The sequence below is a fragment of the Macrobrachium rosenbergii genome, chromosome 47, assembly GCF_040412425.1.
Source record: "Macrobrachium rosenbergii isolate ZJJX-2024 chromosome 47, ASM4041242v1, whole genome shotgun sequence".
In the NCBI taxonomy this organism is placed as follows: Eukaryota; Metazoa; Arthropoda; class Malacostraca; order Decapoda; family Palaemonidae; genus Macrobrachium; species Macrobrachium rosenbergii.
This window is the reverse complement of record NC_089787.1, coordinates 48,362,978-48,388,656: the sequence shown is the minus strand read 5'-3', so window position 1 is coordinate 48,388,656 and position 25,679 is coordinate 48,362,978. Positions and strand designations below refer to the sequence as shown.

At 38.8% G+C, this 25,679-nt stretch overlaps 1 protein-coding gene across 2 annotated transcripts in view; it reads right to left on the bottom strand.

Annotated features, from left to right (window-relative positions):
• The window catches only part of LOC136830834 (DNA-binding protein SMUBP-2-like), a 713,243-nt gene that overhangs the window by 404,700 nt on the left and 282,864 nt on the right, over window positions 1-25,679 (bottom strand). For both annotated transcript variants that reach the window (XM_067090812.1, XM_067090810.1), the window contains exon 11: window positions 20,377-20,547. In XM_067090812.1, coding sequence (XP_066946913.1) covers window positions 20,377-20,547 — 171 coding nt within the window. The remainder of the gene's footprint in view (window positions 1-20,376; window positions 20,548-25,679) is intronic.

Here is a 25,679-nt window from a genome sequence, read left to right as displayed (position 1 = left end):
ACTCTCTTAAGTAAGGACAACCCTTGAACCAGGCGATTCTTTACCGTTCGTGTTGGTTCTCTCTCTCTCTCTCTCTCTCTCTCTCTCTCTCTCTCTCTCTCTCTCTCTCTCTCTCTCTCATAGTTAGTGCTCACACATTTTTACAACTTATTAATTCTCTGTACGTCTTTACCTGTACAGTAGATAGTTTAAATTTATCTAATTTGACCTGTATCGTCTATGAAGTGTAAATGCGCTAGTGTTGCAAATACGTTCTAAAACATAGAGACATAATAACTAAGAGTTGTATTAGTCAAAATATAAAACACTGCTTGTTCATGAAAAAGCATTTCAGAACAAAGAGAAAGACGCTGAATAAAGACGTTGTAAAAAAGAGGTTGAGACGATTCTAAAAATAGATCGGTTGGAAGGGGAGAGAGAGAGAGAAAGAGAGAGAGAGACAGAAATTCTCTTACAACTCTCAATTTTTATGTAAACCATTTATTTCTCTTTTTTAAGGATAATGTATTAAGCGAACTTTTAAATGAAATTACAGTGACTTTAATTCCATTTAAAAGTTAACTTAATAATTTGGGAGCATGATTAGGGTCATATTTAATGTTCAAACTTTAGAAATAAGCATTTATTAGCATTTTTAGAGACCATGCCAAAAAAATGAAATTTCACCTCTTGCGAGGGTTCTGGAGCCCTAACCTAACTCACAGAATTTGATATATATATATATATATATATATATTATATATATATATATATATATATATATATATATATATATATATATATACATATACAGTATATATATAAAATATATATTATACATATATATAATCAGTATATGAGAAGATATTATTCATATGGTTTTTAGATATATTATGAACAACTTTATATAATTTGTAAATGCTGGTGCTGTCGTTAGTTACATCCTGGTTTTAGCGCTTTCAGGATTATTCCACTTGGTAGAAGAGGACATTGGGGTGCCTGACAATGCTCGGGCCAAAGAACACAGCATAACTATTTATTGAACAAGATCTTTTTTTTATGTTGAATTAAATATTACCTCTCCTATTCATCACGTTTATATGCATTTTCACTTTTTATTTCCCCATATGAACAAATATAATGAGTACAGTGTTTTATCGCATTATATTACTGAATTTCAAACAGACATTCGTACAGTTCCTACTTGCAATAATTGTTTTATATTGAGGAACAGCTGGTATAGCAGAAAAAATGTGACATTATCCAGACACTAAATTTTGTTCAAAGGCCTCCATCTCCAGTAAAAAAGCATGTTTTTTTTATATAATAAGTACTGATTAACACTACATAAATTATGTTACTGAAATATCAAGGGGGGAAAAAAGATTAGAAAACTTATTTCAAAAGAAAATTTTACTGTCATAAAAGGCAAACTTTACACACAAAACATTATTTTCCTTTACATATAAGGATGCAAGTATCATCATCATAATACTAATAAATAATCATTATTATTAATATTACCAACAACAACAGCAATAATAATAATAATATTTACATCCCATCTGTAGTATATGAAGATGAAAAGAACAACTAAATTTGCAGACATTTAGTGCTTGTCTAAGATGAGAATAGCAAGTGACAATAATAAAGACAGTAATAACATCAGCAATAATATTAAGTCTTCAGGAGGCAAAAATATACAAAATTCCTTGTCTTTGTTAACAGTGCACAGTACCGGGCCAAGCAAAAGAATGATGATTAATATTTGATTTTGTTAAAAATTAGTTCTGTACCCTACCAGTTATTTCAAGAATATTAACATTTGGCTTATGAAGAACAACAAAAAAGAAAACATACATATCACTATCTCCCAAATGAAAATATACAGGGTGTGTTGTATCATTATGACATGTGCAACTTGTAACAGTTGCAACAGACATGAACAATATGCTGTGGGCAGGTTGCACTCTGGCATAACTGACAATGATGTTTGATCTTGGAGAGTTTACCAACCGATGCCGAAAACCCACTACCACATAAGGACTCCAGGCACGGTGTGCATCGTTTTCATTTTCTGATGTGTATGCATGAAGTTCATTACTTAATGGCACTGAAACTGGTTTCGGATCCCCAAGTATAATGTTCATCTTCGCCACAATGCTGCTGTGCAAATTCTTGACTGACTGCCTTTTCTCTATTCGAGGAGTACAAAGAGATTTAACTAAATCCCACCCAACTGTAAAAGAATTTAGGCCTCAAGGGTCAGAGCTTGTATTCATTGAGAACACGGTCTGGGAATTTACTCTAGCTGTATCGAGGATAAAAGAGAAGGTGTTTACTGTCCATCTTTGGGATTTTGTGTTCACAGTGTAAAATTGCGTCCTTTGGTCAATAATGTCTGTACCTCCCTTACTAAAGTCGTAGACTTTGTAGATTGCAGGCTTCTTTTGGCTGTTGTCTTTGGTAATGGCCAACAGGGGTGATATTGTGCTAAGTAATAAAACGTACCTTGGGCCTTTACTCTTTGTGTTATTGATAAAGGAGTTCAAGCAAAGTTTTCCTTCCTTTTTTTCCCAGTACACCTCGTAAAATTTATCTTGCTTTCCAGAAATATTCTTTATCTCTAAAGGTATACCTTTTTTACCCGCATCGATCGTGCCTAAGGTATTAATACTCTGTGACAGGAGCCACTCGAACAGTTCTATGCTGGTATATAGTCTGTCCAAACTTAAAGTTCGTCCTCTCAGGTCCATACTACTTTTCAGTTGGTTTATAAGGGCCTTCACAGTAACTAGGGTGCCTGTTACGTAATATGGCCTGGATCCCTCAATGGGTTTGCTGGAATATACAACGGTGCTGAAAGTGAAGGGATATCTCACAGCATTGATAGACTTATATAAAAGGCCATACCTAACAGGCTTACTCCTGTTGTACTGGCGGAAACTTATTTGTGTTCTGCAACCATACAATGTTTCATCAATTGTTAGGAAGTCATCAGGCTGCACCACTAAACTACAGTTTCTATTGAAGCATTCAAAAACATCTCTTGCTGCAACAAACCTATCATGTACCCATCTGTGGTGTCTTGTTTTTAGGTCATCTAAAGAAATATTGGCATGGATGAAAGCAAATCTTTTAGCAGACATCACCGCACCAAATATTGGATGTCCAAATGATTCATGAAACAGTATATGATAATCATGGATATTTAGTCCGAGCAAACCTCTCGCATATAACAGACCAAAAAAGCCTTTCATTTATACTGAGTCAGTTAATCTGATACGACTTTCTTTATTCATTTCTTCCTCACTTAATTCCAACTGGCCCAGCCTTTGCCGGATTTTTTTCATTTGTGTTTAGTGCAATTGTTTCAATTATGTTATTAGACACAAACAATGCCCATGCCTTCAAAGGTATGTCAGCCTCTTTTGCTTCTCCTACAACACCTCCGGTTGTTGGAACGTTTCCTGTTTGTTCATTCTCATTGCTTGGAGGGCTCTTATTTATCCAAGCTATTTTCTTGCCATCATCTACTTTGTGTTTGGGTTTTCCACTACAGCAGTATATTCTTTTGTTTCAGCTGGCAGAGTGCACTTATCAGTTTCCTATGGCAAAACATTTGTCCAAAGAATTTACATTTCTCTGATATGTTAACAGCTTTCTGTGTCTGCTCGGCATCCATTCATCTACTGCAGCTGCATTAGCTTCATATTCATCTAGCTCCTCACTTCCGTATCCGTCATTTTGGTTGATGTTATCTATCCACCCAGCCAGATTTTGCTCTTGTTCTATCCCTATTACCTCTAATAAGTACTCCTCATCTGAATCCTCAAACACGGGCTGTCCATGTTCAGAAAATATCTTTGACATCTTTATTGGCCTACCTTCCTATTAATTTTGAGCCTAGAGCTAATGCGGTTACCAGCAACCTATTAAAAAAAAAATTACAATAACTGACTATTAATTAAAGGAAATTCTATCTACATTTTGAAATCGCTTCATTCACTCATCTTATTTCCGTCCTATTGCTGGCTCTGTTGGAAGTTTCAGTATGTACAATCATCACAGCATGTACAATCACCACAGCAGCACATAGGCACATGACCACACGTAGGCAAACACAAGCAAGCCTACATATAACATATTTTACACACACACACAAATATATATATAATATATACATATATATATATATATATATATATATATATATATATATATATATATATATATATATATATATATATATATATATATATATATAAATAAAGATAAAATCCATTGATTTTGAAGGAAGCGGAAACACTGGAGTGCTGCGAGGCCTTTCGACACTAGTCCTTTACTAGCAGACTGAAGAAATATAAAAGTATGTTTACAAAGAAAGCTCATATAAATGACAGATGGGGATTATAAAGGAAACATATGTACCTGGAATCCAACACAACTGAAGAATTAGTAGAACTGCCAAAACAGGATTAAATATTTAAGAGGTTTTACAAAGGATTAGGATCAACGTTCAGGAGCAGGGACAGGACAATTAAATGATTATACAGGTTCGTGACTGACCACCTAAAAATTTTTAGTACAACACAGTAATTCTCTTTTTTTTTTTGTAAACAATAACTTTTTGCAAGATGAACATTTTTGCAAGTAAAAAATTATATTAAACATACAGATATATAAAAAATATATATCAAGTAGCTAACATGTAATTAAGTCAGTGATTTTATCTTTTAGGTCATTCTTGAACATTTTTCTAATACAGGGGTCCAAATAATACATGCCAGGGCTAAGATTAAAATTACAACTGGAAGTAAGCTGGATAATAGCGGACTCCAATATATTTCTTGAAGAGAAATCTTTCGATCTGGCAATCACTGAACTTTCAGTCCAATTTATCCTGTGAGAGTTTTCACTTAATGAATATAGCATTAGATGCTTGTCCAGTTTTGACTGAATACTTATGTTGCTTAATACGTACATCTAAATCTTTGCTAGATTGGCCAATATAAAAGAGGGCAATCCAAACATGGAATTTTATATATTATGTTGTTGTTTCCTTTAGGGCTATTTTTTATTAACATTCTTTTGAGTGTGTTATTATAAGAAAAAAACGAGGTTTTACATTAAAAGGTTTTAACAATGATTTTGTTTTCAAAACCACTAAAATAAGGCAAGCTAAGAATGTTCTTAGGGTTTCTTTCTTCATGTTACTTTCACTATAAAACTTTTTTGTGGGCTTTGTTATAAGAAATATCTAGTGTATGTGAAGGATAACATAAATCTGTCCCTATTTTTCTTATGTATTCAATTTCTTTATCCAAATACTGGGGACTGATTATATATATATATATATATATATATATATATAGATATATATATATATATATATATATATATATATATATATATATATATATATAAATATATTTTATATACATACATAAATATATATATATATATATATATAAATATATATATATATATATATATATATATATATGTATATATATATAAAGGGATTTTGACAAAGGAAAAATCTATTTCTGAGGAAGGTCCGTGTCACCCGGTGAAATTCCATTAGCACGCAATTTCTAGGTATAATATGCTAGATATACCAGAGAAAAAGAGCTTTCAGGAAAGCTGGGGTTACTACCCCCAGATCGGCGTCTTCTCCAGGGAAGACGTCACCCGGTATAACGAAGGGGGTGAGTGAAAGATCACTACCACGGAGTCTTACTCGAAAGATCTCTCCTATCAAAACCCCAGAACAGAGCGGTGAGCCCGTTACAGCCCCTACGCCCAACACCCGCCAGGCGGCGACACCAGCGCCACCTACCTCATTCCATGCTAGCACTAACCCCAGACTTGGCATGTGCAAGAAAGGGGGAGCAATAGGTGAGTCAGGGAGGGTCACCGGGTGACACGGGACCTTCCTCAGAAATAGATTTTTCCTTTGTCAAAATCCCTTTTCTGAGTCCAGTCCCGTGTCAGCGGTGAAATAGTGACAGAGAATCATGCCAAGGCTGCAAACTACAAAGGAAAAAACAAGGTAATCTGAAGAAAAAACATAAATTACCAAAATAGTTTTAATCAGGAATCTCTTACATGAATCAAGAACACTAAACCTAAGGCACATCAAAGACTTAATATTATGAAAAAAGTGGGGGGAAGTCCCAGCACACGTGGGAAAAAAGGCCCCAAAATACTTAACACTACTAAAGCATAATGAAACATGATTGCATAGGTTAAATGGCACATATAATCTTAAATGGCATATACAATCTTAAAACTATACACGTAAACTTAAGCTAAACACGTAAGAGATCAAAACCAAATGGGAAATAAAATACACAGTACATATACATATATCTGGGGTACATGGAGCAAAATAAAAGCCCAGTACCCCACAAGAAAAACAATCATAACATGTCAGATTACAGTTTTCCATCAACAGAGACAAGATACATCAATATGAGGAGCAAGGCAGTGAGGCATGATCAACCAGGAGGATAAGCAGAGAAGTAAATGAGGCAGGCGGGCGGGGGAAAGGAAAGGATAAGGATATGATTGGTTAAGGTGGGGAGATGACACTTCCCACAGCTATTGTAGAAAATTTCAGGGCTTGACGATTTTAAATAGTGGCGTTTAAACACTAGAGGTGATTTCCAACCCGTGTATTTAGATAATTCTGAGAAATCCATATTATGAAAGTAATTAATGGAAGTAGCAACTGCTCGAATATCATGAACCTTAGGAACTGAATCTGGGTTGGCCTGTTTAATAAAATACAGAATTTGTTGTCTTATAGCATTCAGTGAAAGAGTACCACCTTTCTCCCTGATAAAAAGAGGACATGACTTACTCTGTGGAGTTCTTAAAAGGTAAGATTTAAGTGTATAAACTGGACATAAAGACTGGTCTTGTGGAAGGGGCACCACCTTCCAAGGGAGACCACCTGTCTTGTGGGTCTTCGTTTTTGGCTAAGAATCTAGGGTCAGGGAAAGGAGGACCTCTCCGGATGGGAGGAAGTTCACAAAATTATCACCTCTAGTGAGAGCCGACAGCTCTGAGATTCTAGCACCTGAAGTCAAGCTAATCAGAAATAAGGTCTTCCTTAACAGATCCTGATAAGAGCATTGAAAGTTGTCCATCTCTGATGCTAACTTAAGGACGTCATTGAGAAATGGAATAACGGAATGTGGGCGTGATTTTGGTCTCAGACGAGCGCATGCTCTGGGGATGGATGAAAAAATAGGAATCTGTAAGGTCGATTTTAAAGCCGTACAGAAATACTTTCTTCAGGGCTGACTTGCTGTGGTAATAGTGGCGGAGCAAGGCCTTTCTCAAACAGTGATCTAAAGAAAGAGACTCCTAAATTAGTCGTCATGATTTTGGCTTCAGATGCTTTCAGGAAGGAGGCTAACTTTTGACTGCTGAGTCATACTGTCTAAGAGTAGAATCTCTTTTATCTGATTCTAAAAACAGAGTGTTGACAGGGTCAATGTTTGCTCCTTTTTGGGCCAGAATTTTATAAAGTCCATAAAACTAGGGCATTTGAATTCTTGAGAAGCTGACACAGTCTTGGTTTGTACTGTCTGGGTCAGTATGGGCTTGGGAATCAAAGACTCCGCAATCCCAGTTCCTGAAGAAGAGGAACCAATTGCTCTTCGGCCAATAGGGGCTACTAGGGCTGGTTGACCTTTGAATGTCCTGAGTTTGTGTAATACTTTCAGCAGTAAATTTATTGGAGGGAACAGATAAATTTTCTCCCAATTGTTCCAATCTACTGTCATTGCGTCTGTGGCGTACGCCTGAGGTCCAGGTTGGGGGCCACATAACAGGGAGCTTGAAGTTGCTCTCCGTGCGAACAGATCCACTTGGAGACCCGGAACCGGCGGCAAATCCATTTGAAAGATTCCCGTCCAGGGACCACTCCGTCTCCAACGGAGTAGCCTGGACAGGAATCCGCCACCACGTTCGTGACCCCGCTAGGTGGGTGGCTGACAGGTGCCAGCCGTGCTTGTTCGCCAGGAGAAGATAGCAACCATTACTTGGTTTACTCGACCTGATTTGGGCCGCCCCTGTTGATGCAATGAACTACCACTGCGCTGTCCAATACCAGCCTGATATGAATCGGTTGGGGGGCGGATTTTCTTTAGAGTTAGAAAGACCGCCATAGCTTCCAGGGTATTTATATGGAACTGCTGAAACATTGTGGACCACGTTCCTTGTACTTTTGTTTTGGTGAATGTCCCCCCAGCCGCTTTTTAGGGAAGCGTCTGTGTGGACAACTAGTGCCGGAGGGGAAATTGAAGCGGAACTGATTTGGACAGGCCTCTGACTGTGGCCCAAGGCCGCAGTCTTGTTTTTAAGATTCGAGGGAAGAGGAGACCTTGTCTCTGAGCTTGACATTGGCTCGACTCCGCCACACTCTGTTTATGTCTTTTAGTTTCGCTTTTAAGAGCAGGTCTGTCACTGAGGCAAATTGAAGAGACCCAAGGACCCTTTCTTGGGATCGGCGGGATGCCGATTGATTTTTGAGAAATTTCCTGGTGAGATGCTATCTCTTTCCTCTTGGGAGGCAGGAGAGATAACGTGTGAGAGGACAGATCCCACTGGAGACCCAGCCACTGAAACCGGACTCCGGAGTCAGGCGGGACTTCTTCTCTGTTCAGTTGAAAACCCAGTGACTCCAGGAAGTTGATGACTATGGACGTAGCCTTCTGACACTCAGAACTGTTGGTGCCCAAATTATCCAATCGTCTAGGTACGCTGCTAGGGGATATCCTCGGGACCGGAGTTGTTGAACTACCGTGTCCGCCAGCTTGGTGAATATCCTGGGCGCAATGTTCAGACCGAAGGGCATGACCCTGAAGGAGTAGGCTTGATTCGAGTCTGAAACCAAGGAACTGAGAGAAGTTCAGCGCAATCGGGACGTGATAATAAGCGTCTGAAAGATCGATAGAGGTGGTGACGGCTCCACGCCGGAAGTAGAGTCCGCACCTGAGCTACCGTAAGCATCACGAAATTTGTCGCATTTTATGTAGAGATTTAGACGCGACAGATCCAGGATCACTCTTTGCTGATCGGAGTCTTTTTGGGAACAGTGAATAACCTGCCTTGAAACTTTAGGTGCCTTACTTTCTTTATTGCTTGTTTGTTGAGCAATTCTGCACATAATCCTGTAGGATTGATGAGGGTGGCTGGTAAAACCTGGTTGGAGGAGGAGGGTCCTTGATCCAGCTCCATCCTAGACCTTTGGACACAATGCTGTGTGCCCAAGGGCTGAAGGTCCATTGGTCCCTGAACCAATACAGGCGACCACCTACCTGTGTTCTCTCAGTGGGAGGGAGCGGGTTTGTTCCCTCTACCACGTCCAGGTTTTCCTCTTGGGGTGGTGTTTGCTTTTCCTCTATGAGGGGCCCTGCCTCTTCCCCTTGCGATCCTGTTAAGGCCGTGAAAGTATCCACGGCCCTCATAGGTGGGGTTGTATGCTGGAGGCAACATACGAGGCGCAGCAAGGGAATGAGCTGGTTGGACCAGCACATATTGTTGGGGGTGAGCCTTTGAGGTGGAGGGCTGTGCCACTGCCGAGACCGGGACGGCTTGAACTACCGCCTGATGGTGGGGCCTCTTATGCCTCCTGAAACGTTTGCCTCCTCTCGTCTGGGGCCGCCAGATTCTGGGGTCTTGCGCTTGTAGGCAGAAATGCCCCAGCGAGAGCGCAGACTCTGGTTGGCCCTTGAAGCCTCAGCCATAACATTGTAACCTCTTCTTCTGGGAAGAGGTTAGGCCCCAGATCGAGCTCTTAACGAGCTTGTTAGGCTCGTGACGGATAGTAGCATCGGCAAAGATGAATTTTCTGCATTCCAGTCTGGCCATGATGAATTCAAAAGGTCAGACTGAAAGCCAGCCAGCAGGACTTAGCCAAGACTTGGAAAAAATGGCTCGTCCCGCGCAGGAGACGGCAGTGGCTTCCGTGAGGCAGACGGAGTTCAGGGACCGGGCTAGCTTAGTCCGGGCATCAAACTCCGCCTTCAACAAAAGATTCGGCAGCTTGGGGAGCTGCTCACTAAACTGTGAGGAAGCACAGAAGGGGTCCAACTTCCGACAGTGAAAGTGGACGGAGCATCCATCCAGAACTCGTCACTTCCTGGGAATACCAGGAAGTGGGGTCTGTTTCCCTCAGCTGCAGTAACGGATTACCTTCAAAGCACGCTCGGGCTGTAGCCAGAGCGACTTTGTTCAAACAGGGGTTGGAAGTTGTCTCCCAGGGCAACATGGTGAAGTTGCCCTTGAAAGGAGTCAACTTTGTGTTGTCTGCCTGCCACTCCGCCAGAGTGCGCAGGAGAGCCGACTGAGCTTGGTCCCTAGGGACGATGACAGTCTCCTGGGAACCTTATCAGAACGAATCCATGCTTCCTCTGTCAATCTTACGAAGCCTGGGATAAAGGGGGCAAGAGATCGGGAAGAATTCTAACTCCTCCAACCGTCTCGTGCCAAGACCTTCAATAGTAAGTTAGCCATCATGTTGGATGGCCCGGAGGGAAAATGCCAAGGGTTACCGACATCGAAAGGCGGAGGTCCGCTGTGTCGGGGAATGACATACTGGGGTTCGGCTGGGGGTGGTTTAGCCATTCCCGCCAGTATGTTGTCATAATTGGCAAACTTTTCGGATATCTTATTGAACTTGGTGTCGATATCCTCTGTGAACCTTTTTAAAAGTTGGTTGGCAAAGGCCTCCGCATCAAAGGCAGGTTGGCGAGGAGGGCTTGGTTTTGCTGCCCTCTTACTCGCGCCTTTGCTGGAGGAACCAGACTTGCTCCCGGAGGCTACAGGTGCTGAGACCTTAGCCTTCGACGGGGAAAGGCGATGCTTTCTTGGAGGACGAGGACTTATAGCCCTTCGCCTTCCATGAAGTCTTCAACTTCAACTTGGGGATAGCTGATGGAGCTCTATCACCCAAGGAGGAAGACTTCCCAAAACCTGAAAAAGAAGAAATGGAAGAAGCTGGGGAGTCAAAGGGGGCCCGCCCCAACAACCTCACCTACCTCACTACTACCACCTGGTCCTGTTCGGTAGCCATAGGTTCCAGGTCTAAGTCCAAGGCGGCGACGTCCTCTGAAACCTCAGCGTAGAGGATATCCACTTGGGGTGGCTGGGTCGCATCCCGGATCTGCTGGATGATGGGGGTGGCAAGATCTTCTGGCACTGCGGCACGCCACCCGTGCGCTGGGTAGAGCAGGTCCTCAACTTCGCGTCGAGGACGAGGGCTTCCCCGACGGAACATTCCTACCAAACCCAGCCACCCAGGCCCGGAGGGATTCCAAGGCTGACTTCTTGGAGGACTCGTCCGCCTGTAAGAAAACCAGCAATTAGCTAAGGAAAAAAAACAGTCCGGGAACCACGTAAACAATATTCAAAATGAGGAGCGTAAAACGGAGGAAGACTGTCACTTACCGACTCATCCTGGACGGTTGCGCAGAAGCGAAGCAAACCTCACAACCATCAGGGTGCCACACTACAAGATCGTCGAGCCGGACCGCACAACCAGCGTGGGTCCGCACACTCACGTGACCGTAAGGTTGTTGCAGTGACGCGGTACACCGGCTCCTCACAGCGAACAGTCTGTAAGTGGAAAAAGTACATGAACCTACCACTCTAAGCAATCTAAAGCCGGCAAGGCCGGGAATTTCAACTACAACCGAATACTCCGCGGAGAAGAAATCCCTTATCATAAACTAGGCCAATAAGCTCTAAAATACACAGAGTGGAAGGTAAAGAAAGCTTCCAGACCCGGAATACTCCGGGAATGAAAGGAATGAGACAACAAGAACTCACCGCAGGGGCTGCCAGTAAAATAACGCCCTGGAGAAACAACCGGTGTAACTCCCTCAACCTGATGGATATAAATGAGGAGAGGATGGTTAGATAAACACCTTATCTAAATATAAATAACCATCACAATAAACATTAAACAAATGATGCTCAATAGGGAAATGCCTCTCGAGGCAGCAGTTAGATCTGAGGCTCCCTTATAAATATAAAACAATGAATAAAATAAATTAAACAGAGAAACTATGGGCAAGAATAAAATAAATAGCCTAATACAGACTAAAAATAATAGGAACCCAACCTGGGGTACCTTTTGGGCATCACCCTCAAAAAGTGCCGGAAGGCCAATAATATGTAAAACAAACCACCAACAAAGGGGGCCACTAGGGAACCTGTATGGGAGGGGAGAACCATGGGGCAAAAAATAGTCCCTGAATCGGAGAAAACGCCATCTAGCGACAACCCCAACAGAAAAGGCTGATGGGGTTGGAGGGGAGGGGGGGTAAGGAGGGGGAGGGTAGGCTATCATAATAAGATCTCAATATTCATAAAAAGGGGAGACCATAACAGCCAAAACTAGAACAAAACCAAAATAAGATGGTAATTAACTTGGAGAGGGTAAAGCTGCTCGATGACATGGCGAAAGATGAATAAAATCCAAATGCTCCTACTCTAGAGCACAAAAAAGAAAAGGTAGCGATCACGTGCTAGAAAATGGAATGAGGTGGGGGGAGGAGGAAGCAACAGGAGAGAAATTTTGTGCCGAGAACCTGGCGGGGTGTTAGGGGGCAAGGGGCTGACTAGCCTAGAGGAAACACATCCAAAGAACTCTGTTCTGGGGGTTTTGATAGGAAGAGATCTTTGGGGCTAAGACTCTGCCCACCAAAATCTTTCACTCACCCTTCGTTACCAAAACGTCTTCCCTGGAGTCTCCACACCAAGGGCTGGGGATGGAAGCAAAACAAGCCTAGCTTTCACAAAAATAACCATTTCTCTGGTATAACTAGCATATTATACCTAGAAAGCCTCAGGGAAGCTATAATGGAATTTCAGGGCTGACACGAGGACTGGACTCAGTAAATAATAATAAAATAAAATAAATAGAGAGCATATCTCCATAGAATAATATAATTAGCCTAATACAGATAAAAATAATATAGGAACCCAATATAAATATATCACTTTATATATATATATATATATATATATAAATATATATATATATATATATATATATATATACCACCATATGGGAACCATATATATATATATATATATATATATACATAGGAGATATATATATATATAAAAGAATATATATATATATATATATATATATATGGCGGAGGATATATATATATATATAAGATATCAATATTTATAAAAATATATATAGATATAACAGCCAAAATATAGAACAAACCCCACAAGAAGATATATTAATATGGAGATGGTAAAGCTTATACATGGCAGAATATGAATATCCAAAATAATATATATATACAAATAAATTAGTACATATCATTTTATATAAAATGGAATATATACAGGTGGCGCTGAATATATATATAATATATAGTCATAGTGGATCTTTGAGTGTTAGGTTCCAGAACGGCTCACCGCTCTGAGGGGCATTTTGATAAGTTTGGCATGGTCTTTAAAATGCTCATAAATGCTTATTTCTAAAGTTTAAACACTAAATATGACCCTATTCATGCTCCAAAATGATTAAGTTATTTTTAAATAAAATTAAAGTTACTGCAATTTCACTTAAAAGTTAGCTTAATACATTACCCTTAAAAAAGAGAAATAAATGGTTGACATAAAAATTGAGAGTTGAATGGAATTTCTCTCTCTCTCTCTCTCTCTTCTCTCTCTCTCTCTCTCTCTCTCTCTCTCTCTCTCCTTCCAACCGATCTATTTTTAGAATCGTCTCAACCTCTTTTTAACAACTTCTTTATTCAGCGTCTTTCTCTTTGTTCTGAAATGCTTTTTCATGAACAGTGTTTTATATTTTGACTAATACAACTCTTAGTTATTATGTCTCTATGTTTTAGAACGTATTTGCAACAATAGCGCATTTACACTTCATAGATGACACAGGTCAAATTAGATCAATTTAAAGTATCTACTGTCCAGGTAAAGACGTACAGAGAATTAATAAGTTGTAAAAATGTGTGAGCTCTAACTATGAGAGAGAGAGAGAGAGAGAGAGAGAGAGAGAGAGAGAGAGAGAGAGAGAGAGAGAGAGAGAGAGAGAGAGAGAGAGAGAGAGAGAGAGAAGAGATAAGGGTTGTCCTTACTTAAGAGAGTGAAATTATTTATCAATTATAACGGAGACTGATAGAATAACAGAGAGAGAGAGAGAGAGAGAGAGAGAGAGAGAGAGAGAGAGAGAGAGAGAGAGAGAGAGAGATATTGTCCTTACTTGAAATGTCAAGTTATGTTAAGAATGATTACAGAGAGAGATTGAAGAGAGAGAGAGATTAGAGAGAGAGAGAGAGAGAGAGAGAGAGAGAGAGAGAGAGATTATTCTTACGTTAGATATCAAAAGATGGAAATTCAGTATTAAACTAACTTTTAAATGAAATTAAAGTTACTGTATTTTCATTTAAAAGTTAACAATACATTACCCTTAAAAAAGAAATAAATGGTTGACTTAAGAATATAGTATGTGAATCGCCCATTCCACCGATCTATTATCATAAGTCTTCTCAACCTCGTTTTTACAAACTTCTTTATTCTGTCACTTTCTCTTTGTTCTGAAATGCTCTATGTCTCTATGTTTTAGAACGGCGCATTTACAGTTTGTAAATGGTACAGGTAAAATTAGATCGATTCAAAATGATCTACTGTAAAGTTAAAGACAGAGAAACACTGCTGTAATACTAGGTTGGCTAACTTCGAACGAGAGAGAGAGAGAGAGAGAGAGAGAGAGAGAGAGAGAGAGAGAGATAACAGTTGTCCTTACTTAAGATTATACTAACCAGTCAACACAAACACCACCTCCCTATTCTTGAATCGTTAGCGATCAAAAAGCTTGTTCCCTCTTTGAACAATCATTCCTCGTCCACGCCCCTGTATATAGCTTAAACCACACCCCACCTTATGTTTATTGTTTTTCATACAGCAACTGAACTTCGAGGAATAACGTCTGTTAGTTAAAATTTTCTATTTCTTTCTCTCTTTTTTTTTTAACAATTTTATTTTAGGTTTACCTTTTTTACTGATGTTTTACTTTATCATAATTTATTTGTACATATATCCTAAATCTTCTTGCTGTATTTGTATATTTTACTTTGTATTTTTAGCCTTGAAGATGAGACAAGGATCTCGAAACGTAAGCCGCCCTGAATAAAGGAAAACCATGTACCAAGCTGTCTGCTTTAGTGCCTTCTTGCTATTTTGCTGAGGAATAGCCTCGCTTTCACACCAATATAAAAAAAACATACATATATACATGTAATCATTTACAGTCATGAAGGGAAAATATGTCTGACAATATTGACATGACTGTCTTCATACAGCCTAGGCCTAGTCTGCTCTTTAGTCATCAATATTCTTGAAACAAACACACACATATATATATATATATATATATATATATATATATATATATATATATATATATATATATATATATATATATATATATATATATATATATATATATATATATATATATATAAAGCAGATAGACCTGGAGCATGACCTCATTTCAGGACTAATGTAAGTTGGATGAATTTTGTCTGGGAGACAATGCTCTCCTTGTGTTTGAATAGCGAAAACAAAAGATTACACTGCTGTCACGCTAATTACTAAAACTTACTCTACACCATGTAGACTACACACATGCTCTATGTACACTGGGCATTGTTATTTATTAATGTTTCATTGATATTTTCATGTGTTGAATAAGCTTTCCTAATGAGTTTTGCAGGACTGAGCTTCAGAATACAGTTCTGAATACTAGATATTCTGCACCAGAAAAGCACAGCATAGGCCTACTTTTTCACACTGTTGTGGTACAATGGGTTAAGGCCAGGTACACTGTTCATTTATACATTGTTTCTGACACTAAACTTTGGGTTAAGGTCAGGTACACTGTCCATTTATACATTGTTTCTGACACTAAACTTCAGTAGAGTTCCTAGTGCCTACAGATAGCCTTACAGGCAATCAATATTGTTATTTAGTGATTATATTTACTACAACACTAGCTCAGGTAGTCCGTAGCTTGGTGACTAATAGACCTATGGTGGGTAATCTTTGATCTCATAGTTCATCTACCCAAAGAGTGATGGGCTTCAACACAAGAAAGCACTTATAGCAACATAAATGAATAAATGAACCTTATCTCAGTCAGCACTTATAGTTTTCTTTTTTTTTAATCTGCATAGACAATATGAAACAGCGTGAGAAAAGACCCGCTTCTGACTCTGTCACGCAAGATCTGTGATGAGCGTTTAGTCTCCCATAATCTGATTGTGCCCGTTTTCCAGTTTTTAGTAGCCTTAGATTTGATCAAACAGTCTGTTAATTTTCATATTCTTTATTAAAAAAAAAGGTTTCAAAAACTCTTGTAGATACAAATGGAAGTTTCGGATCACGATTTTATGGTATAGGTTCTGCCATTTGCTTGGTGCAATATTGTAGTTTACTCATACATCTGGCAGAAGTGTAACACATTTCTTTTCAAATAATTTTGCCTCTGTTTTTTATTGTTTAGTTCAACATGTTATTTCGGTTTTATTCTGGGAAAACCATTTAAATTAATATGAGTAATTTCCTATATTTTGGTAATCACAGAATCAACTTACAATGATTATTAAAAAAAAATTATCTAAAAATGAAAAAATCTTGTTGGGTGGGTCTGCCCAAACCCAACTTGCACCAGATAGGGTTAAGCTACAAGGTGAAGCTGCTAGTGCTGATAGTGAAGCAGCAGCCAATTTTCCTAGTGGTTTGGCTGAAATAAATAGAGGTGGTTATACTGCTGACCCAATGTTTAATGTAGATGGGACGGGGTTATTTTGGAAGCCTATGCCAAGCTGTACGTACCTTTCCAAGAAGAAGTCAACAGCAGGGCATAAAGTTGGTAAGGAGAGACTGACTTTACTCTTGGGGCCAATGCTAGTGGTGATTTAAAGCTTAAGCCCTTGCTAGTTTATTTGGCAGAAAATCCTAGGGCTTTAATGGGCATTTTCAAGAGTCAACTCCCTGTCATTTTGGAAGTCCAATAAGAAGGCTTGGGTTACCAGGATGGTCTTTGAAGACTGGTTCAATGATCACTTCATGCCTGCAGTGGAGCGGTATTGTGCCTTGAAGGGTCTGCTGTTCAAGGTCCATACAGCCGATGGACCAGGGAGTCATTGCTAACTTCAAGGCATACTACCTTAGGAGGACAATACGGTGTGCTTTGAGGGAACGATGGTAACAAGGAGTTGACTCTGAAGCAATTTTGGAAGGGCTACAACATTGCAAATGCTGTTAAAAATATTGTAGGTGATTGGGAAGAGGTAGAGAAGACAACTTTGAATGGGGCCTGGAAGAAACTGTGTCTGCAGTTTATGAATAGTTTTGAGGGGTTTGAGAAGGCAGAGGATGTGGAGACTGTGACAAGGAAAATCATTGGGCTAACCAGGAAGCTATAATTAGAGGTAGAAGCCGAGGATGCCACTGAGATGCTGGCATCCCATGGAGAGGAGTTGTCACTGGAGGACCTCATTGAGCTGGAGAAGCAGATGATCAAGGAGGAGTTAGAGGGAACAGACCCAAAGCCCAGGCAAGTAAGTGCTAAGGGCTTAGCAGAGGGTTTTTCTTATTTAGAGAGAGCCCAGGCAAGTTTTGAGGCTGAGAACCCTACCGTGGAAAGGTTTACCATGGTTCAAAGAGGGATCATGGATTGCATAACATTTTACAAGGAGACTTTGAAGGAGAGGTAGTTGAACAAAAGTTTGCAGTCTAAGCTAGACACTTTCTTCAAGAAGTTGTCTCGAATACCACCTGTCATTCCTAATCCAGGTAAGGAATTCAGAACTTTTTTTCACTACTGTATTATAAAATGTTATAAATTGTAATAAATTTTATAAACTGTTAGCGTACATATGTACAGTACTGTACAAAGTATAACCCAGTAATTTTTATTTTCATCACTGCAGAAGTGATGCCCAATCCAGATTCCCCTGAATCCTGTACCTGTACCCTCCCCAGCAGCCTCTCCAGCTCCATCTTAACTTTTTCATTTGTTTTCCTGCTGTAAATTGTTTGTACTGTATAACCTAATTTTTTTCATTATGTATTATTCCAGATTTCCCCTTTGATATTGATGACAACCTGGACTCCACTGAACCCTTTATGGGTTTCCAAGATCCATCACCTGAACCTTCGCCAGCTCCATTAGGTAAGGAATTCTTCACTTTTTTTTTGTTTTATAAATTGTTATAAATTTTAGGAGTGCACAGTACACCCACCTGTACTGTAGTATGTATTATAACTTTACATAATTTTATCATTATCATTCCAGATCTAGATGTTATTGCCTCCTCTCAGCCCAAATCACCTGAACCTGTCCCTCTCCAGCTTCGTCACGTAAGGAATTCTTAACTTTTTTTTCTTTTAAATCATTTTATAAAATTGTAATCATTTTGTAAAATTATAATATTTATAGTTTATTGCATACCTCTGTACAATAGTACCCTATAGTACTGTACTGTGCAATCATTTTTATCTTTTATCATTCCAGATATGACAGTGGTCCCCTCCTAAAAGCCAAATTCACCTGAACTAGTATCTCTACCCCTTTCATGTCCATCAGGTAAGGAATTCTTAACTTTTTTTTATTTTTATACATTGTTTCAAACAGTGTTATAATACTTACAGAACATAACGTACAGTATTTATTAGTCACTGTACTGTATCATTTTTATCTTTATCATTCCAGACTTCCCAGCACCTGCAGATTCCACATCATAGCCCATCCATTCTCATCTACTGTAACAAATGCCCACCCCAGTAAGCAAGCCAACCACTAGAATTAGGCAAGGAATTAACTTTTTTTATAAATTGTTATACATTTTACAAAATGCTGTAATATTTTATACTGTACAGTACTTTATTCTAATTTTTATAATTACATTATCATTGCAGACTGCCAAGCACCTTTACTCTGACCTCTACTGTAACTGTACTCCCTCATCTAGCCTACATCTTTCAAATCACTGAAAGGTAAGGAATTTTTTAAAGTCATAAATTGTTATATGTACAGTTCAGTACATTTTATAAAATACAGTATTGTAATATTTATACTGTAGTACTTTATTCTATATCGTTCCAGACTGCCCATCACCTTTACTGTATACTGTACTGGCCTTTACTAGAGCTCCCTCATCCTAGCCAACATCTTTAAAAATCACCTAAATTAAGTAAGGAATTCTTCACCTTTTTTTTATTTTTATACATTTTTGTACTACTGTACATTGGTTTATAAAATGCTGATACAGTACAGTACAGTACTGTACACATACCCTGTATAATTTTATCCTTATCATTACAGGCCCCCTACACATGCACATCTCCATCTCCTACAACCTAGCCTTACTGTAATAATGTATTAGGACTGTACACTACAGCATACTGTACCAATAGTAAATTTTTACATTCCAGAATCCCCTGAATCATGTGGCCACACCAACATTTTTACAGGGTTAAGTAACACGACAATTTAAAATAAAGGTATGGAATTCACTTTTTTTCATTTTTATATTCTTTCGTAAAATTACAGTACTGTATACCTGTATTTGACATTTAGTGTATGTATAACAAAATGTATTTTACTGTTGTATACCTGTACTCTACTTATTGCATACAAGACTGTACAGTACAGTACTTTGTAATACTAGTTATTGTAAATTTTTACATTCCAGAACCACCAGTGGAGCTCCAATATGAAATTTTTGGATGCACACAACATCAGAATGTAAAACATCAAACAGCATCATGCTATATACCAAGAAGATTAAAAGTAAGCCTGTCAAAACTTTATTTCTAATTTTTCTTGTCTTTTCAGCTTACGGCGGTTTTCGGCTTACGATGTGACATCAGAACGGAACCCCAGTTGTACTATGTAAAATGTACTGGTACATGTGGGGCTCATGACCACTGACCTTGTTAGCCACTTTAACAATGCTGATTCATTTTTACAAAATGAAAATCTACTGTGGTAAAGCAACCTTATACAAAAGGCTGCATTAACGTCTCACACAGGGGTCATAAAAGTGTGTTGGGGCTTCTCAAAAGTCAGTTATAAAAAACACAAATGTGTTCAGAGTAATACATGTGCATTATATACTAGGCAAGACAACAAAAGGTAAAGATAATGTATAGGACAATGGATACTGGCAGGAAAAGTAGATCCCTCTCTACGATTTGTTAAGTTCACCATGCATTTTTGAAATGTTTAGTGTATTTTTATATTCACAGAATGCCAATAAATTTCTCTTCCTACCATTATTTTTCATGTACCAAGAACTGTTTCAAAGATGCTTTAAAGCTTACCTGTATCATCATTGGTCATAACATCCTTTAACTGACTTAATAAGTGGTTTGCTACTGAGGAATGGGCTGTCAGTCTGTCATCATAAAGGGCAGATGATGCCCAGTCCATTATCAAGGAGTTCATTCGATACTGAACAGTCAACATCCTGACAACAGTATCACCATATAGACCTAAAAGAAACAGCATTATTTACATTTCAGAAAAAATATTTTCAAGACTTCTGTTGCACTTACCAAAAATTACTTTTATTCTTAACTTTAATCACACACAGATAACAAGAGGATTCGCAACTGCATAAAACTCCAGAGGGCTTAGCATAGTGCCTATCCCAGTAATGGAAAATTATTCTTATTATATACAGGCAGTCCCCAGTTTACGACGGGTCCGGCTTTAAAAATATATTCATCAGAAATTATTTCCCAGTTTACGACGCATGTTCCGGGGTTACGACGCGTTGTACGCCGATCCAACAGAAGAAATATGGCTCCAAAATGGCAGAATAATCAAAATTTGGAGGTTTTTTTATGAAAAGCTCAATAAAAATGCAGTTTACATTGTTTTCAATACACCCAAAGCATTAAAAATAAGGTTTTCTTAGGATTTTTGACAATTTTCGACGATTTTTCGGTTTACGACACAGCGGAAAAATGGAACCCCCTTCGTAAACCAGGGACTGCCTGTATATAAACGATCACAAAACTGTATAACTCCCAGCCATGTCGTAGTAGCAGTATTAAAGTAGTTTAACCAGACCAATGAGCTGACTTTCAGCTCTCATAGGGCTGGCCCGAAGGATTAGAATAAAATACCAGGTCTAGGCCTGAGGCCAAGCACTGGAACCCAATAGGTCATTCAGTACAATGATGAATGAATTAAAATTAAATTAAAAACTGCACATAGGCACATGTTCTTATACTGCAACACATACACAAAACAAATACATTTACTCATGCTTCCACACTAAAAAGGTATATCAAAATTCATAATAAGTTAAGTATTATCTAAAAAAATTTAAATTCGACAAATGCTATAAGGGTTTTCATGTTTTTATTATTTACTTTTTATATTTTAATAATTAAATAACAGTTCCTCATGAACAACAAAATTGGAACTACTGAAAATGTAAAAGATTCTGACAAAAGTTGACAGTCGCTGTTGGTCATACTTTGGACACTCACATAACACATTTCTGACCGTTATTATCACCTTGCACTCTGAGCATTTGGGAGCCAGGCCACATGGGGTGCTCATTAAGTGTCCATGTGTCAGACAAGTATGGCCTATTCTGAGACATGTCAGAATTACTTGTGCATGTCTCTCTCTCTCTCTCTCTCTCTCTCTGATATGATGAACTCCATATTTTAACTTTAGGTTTCATTTGTTTTAATTTATTATTTTCAGGTTCTTCATTCCATATATATTGCCATTTATTTATGATACCCATCTTTGTGTGTGTTACACAATCAGTAACAGAGATATTTACACTTGATCTTGTCATGTGGGTTGCTTCTTTGGCTGCTTTATCTGCCTCTTCATTTCCTTTGAACCCTACATGGGCAGGGATCCAGCATATTTCTACGTTTTTCCCATTATTATATAACTCATGGAGAAATTATTTAATTTGTTGTACAATATTATTTTTTTATTTGTAATTCTGAATAGCCTCTATAGTGTTTCTCAAGTGAATGTTTCTTTAATTATTTTTACAGCTGATGTAATTGCACACAATTCTGCTGTGAATAATGAAGCATTATTAGGAAGACAGAACTGATAAGTTTTGTCTTGGGATCTTCTTCTTTCCCACTGTTATCCTTACATTAAGGGGTCAGTTGCTTGATGCGCCTTCTCCCCTGCCTCTTCTCACCATATCTTCCTTCACTTTATCTCGCCATCTAATTCTCTGTCTCCCTCTCGATCTTCTTCCTCTAACAGGTTCTTCCCAAGCCCTCTTCACTTCCTCCTCATCATCCATCCTTAACACATGCCCATACCATCTCAATCGTGACTCTCTTATCACCTCTGTTATCTTTACTAAGCCTGCTCTTCATATTTCATCATTTTCCAATCTCTCAAGCAGCAATATTCCCATAATCCACCTCAGCATTCTCATCTCTGTTCTCTCAAGCTTTACTTCCCCTTTTCTTCTTAGAGCCAATGTTTCTGATCCATACATTAACACTGGTCTAATCACTGTGCTATAGATCTTGACTTTTAGCTTGACTGGCATTTTCTTATCACACACAACTCCAGCTACATCTCTCCACTTTGCCCACACCACTTTTATCCTACTGTCCACTTCAGCCCCAAATCCTCCCTCTTGGCTTAAAGTAGATTCTAAGTATTTAAACTTTTCCACCTGTTTTATTATCAAGCCTCTTCTTTCTTGTATTAATATTCTGTCTCTATCTTCCCTACTGCTCACTAAAACCTCTGTTTTATTCACATTCACCTTTAAGCCACCCCTCTCTAAAGACTCCTGCCACTCTCCAACCCTTCTCTGTAAGTCCTCCTCATCTACAGCAGTAATCACCAGATCATCAGCGCACAACTACTCCCACAGCACTTCATTCCTGATCTCTTCACTCAACACATCCTTGACCAGCACAAACAAAAATGGGCTTAATGCTGACCCCTGGTGTAATCAAACACTAACTTCAAAGTTTTCTGTTTCCCCAACTGCTGTTATTACTTTTGTGCTCATTCTCTGATATATCATCTCAACCAGCCTAACCAACTTTTCTGGGGCTTTCCTCTTCCTCAAATACCAAAACATCATTTCTCTTGGGATTCTATCTTATGCTTTCTCCAGGTCTATAAATGCACAATAAAGCTCCTGGTTCCCTCTAGCCTCTTTTCCCGTAGCTGTCTTACTATGAAGATGGCATCCACCATCCCTCTTCCTCTTATGAATCCATATTGCTGTCTCCCGACCTTTACAATTTCTCTCAATCTCTCATCCAGTATCCTCTCTAAAACTTTCAATCCATGCTCTGTTAGTTTAATTCCTCTGTAGTTACCATGACATCTCCCTTCTGCTTGTATATATATATATATATACAGTACCATTAGACTCTCCTCCCAGTCCCTTGGCATTTCTTCCTCTTCCTATATAGTTTTTAATAAATCCAGCATCCACTTCTCCCCCTCTGTACCTAGTAATTTGATAATTTCAATTTGGTATGCTGATGGACCTGGTGCTTTACCATTTTTCATTTTACTTATTTGCTCTCTTCACTTCTCTATCCTGTATTTCCATCACTGGTCCCTCCACCCTCTGTGCTTCCCCCATCTCCTCTCTCTCATTTTCAGTATTTAAAAGTTGTTCAAAATACTCTCTCCATCTCTTCTTAATGTCTTCATCTCTATACAATATATTTCCATCTCTATCCTTGATGACACCCAGTTTACCTAAATCCTGTCTCTGCCTTTTCCTCAAGTTTGAAATCTTACAGATATCCTTTTCTCCTTCTCTTGTTCCTAGTCTTTCATTAAACTGCTCTGCCACCCTTCCAATAGCCATACCTACCCTCCTTCTCACATCTCTTTCCTCTTCTCTGTACTGTTCCTCTGCACCCTGTGCATGCCTTACTTTCCAGTCCTTAAATGCTTTTGATTTTCTTTTAATTGATTCCTGCAACTCCCCATTCCACCACCACTTTTCTCCTCTCGACACTCCATATCCGCTGGTTCTCCCCACTTGTTCCTCTGCTTCCCCTACACATATTTCTCTCATGTCTGGTTACATATTTTCAATTCTGTTACCCTGCCCAACTTCTATGTTCCCCCTTTCCTTCCATCTCTCTCTCACAGTCCTCCTAAACTGCTCCCCCTTTTCTCCTTTAAGTTCCCAAATCTTAATTCTTGATCTCCTCTTTCTCTTTTAAGGTTTCTTCCCTCTCATTTTCAAATCTACCACCACCAACCTATGTTAACACATGCTTCTCCCAAGATCACTTTGCAGTTCGTCACATTGCTTTTGTCAGCTCCCCTAACCAGGATGTAATCTATTTGGCTTTGCACTCCTCCACTTTCATACGTTATCAAGTACTTATCTAACTTCTGAAACCATGGGTTCATACACGCCAATTCAAAACTCTGAGCCATCTCCAATATATAATCCCCATCTTCATTTCTAATTCCAATGGCCTCTGTGTACCTCCTTACACCCATCTCTTCTCTTTCTCACCCTGTCATTCATATCAGCTCCTATTATTAGTTTCTCTTCCTCCCTCACTGTTCTAATGACAGCCTCAAACTCTTGTCTAAATAATTCTTTCTCTTGCTCTTGGCACCCTATCTGAGGAGCATGTGCTGATACTATATTTACCACTTTGTCCCCTATTATTACTGGAATCTTTAAAAGCCTATCATTTACTCTCTTTACTTCTACCACTTTTTCCTTCCAGTTGTTACTTAGTATAATTCCAGCTCCATTTCTTCCCTCTCGTGACCCACTGTAATAAAGCTTACTACCCATTTCCTATCTCTCTAGTTCCACTCCCTTTCCACCCAGTCTCCTGCACACACAAGAAATCTATCCTCCTCCTCTCCATCACATCTACTATCTCCCTCAGTCTTCCTGTTAGAGTACCAACATTCCACATACCTGCTCTAGTCTTCCACTCTTTCACTAACTTCTTTGGCTGCAGCATATCCCACTTTGTGCTCTGATTTAGATCCATCTGTATATACTGCATAATGTGGACCTTTTCAGCTTATATGCTCTACTGTATGTTGTCTATGGTATTCTGGTGCATATGAGTAACTTTTTGATAAATATTTCAGGTGTGTACAAATTCTCATTTTATTCATTGTACAAGGATGAGGTGATTTTACTATTAAAGGAACTAGTATATTTATTTTCAAGGACTCAAACAATCTTCTAGCTCTAATTGGGAAAGGTGGTGGATGGTTATTTATAATTACAATTCTTGATTCAAATAATTTTTTTGTTGAGGAATCAGCTGTCTGAATTCTTAGAGCACTTTTCATTGTTACTAGCTCTCTAGAGAGAGAGAGAGAGAGAGAGAGAGAGAGAGAGAGAGAGAGAGAGAGAGAGAGAGAGAGAGAGAGAGATATCACCACATTTAACTTGTAAAGATGACTTTGGTGATGATCTGAAGGCTCCTGAGCATGTCCTAAGGCCTTCAATGTGAACAGGGTCCAACATTTTCAGCTCCGCATTCGATGCTGAGCCACATTCTTCGCTTCCATAATCAATGATAGACAGCACTGTTGCTTTAAACAGAAGAGTAAGGGTATGTCTATCAGCTCCCCAAGTAGTGTTCGATAGTTTTTAATT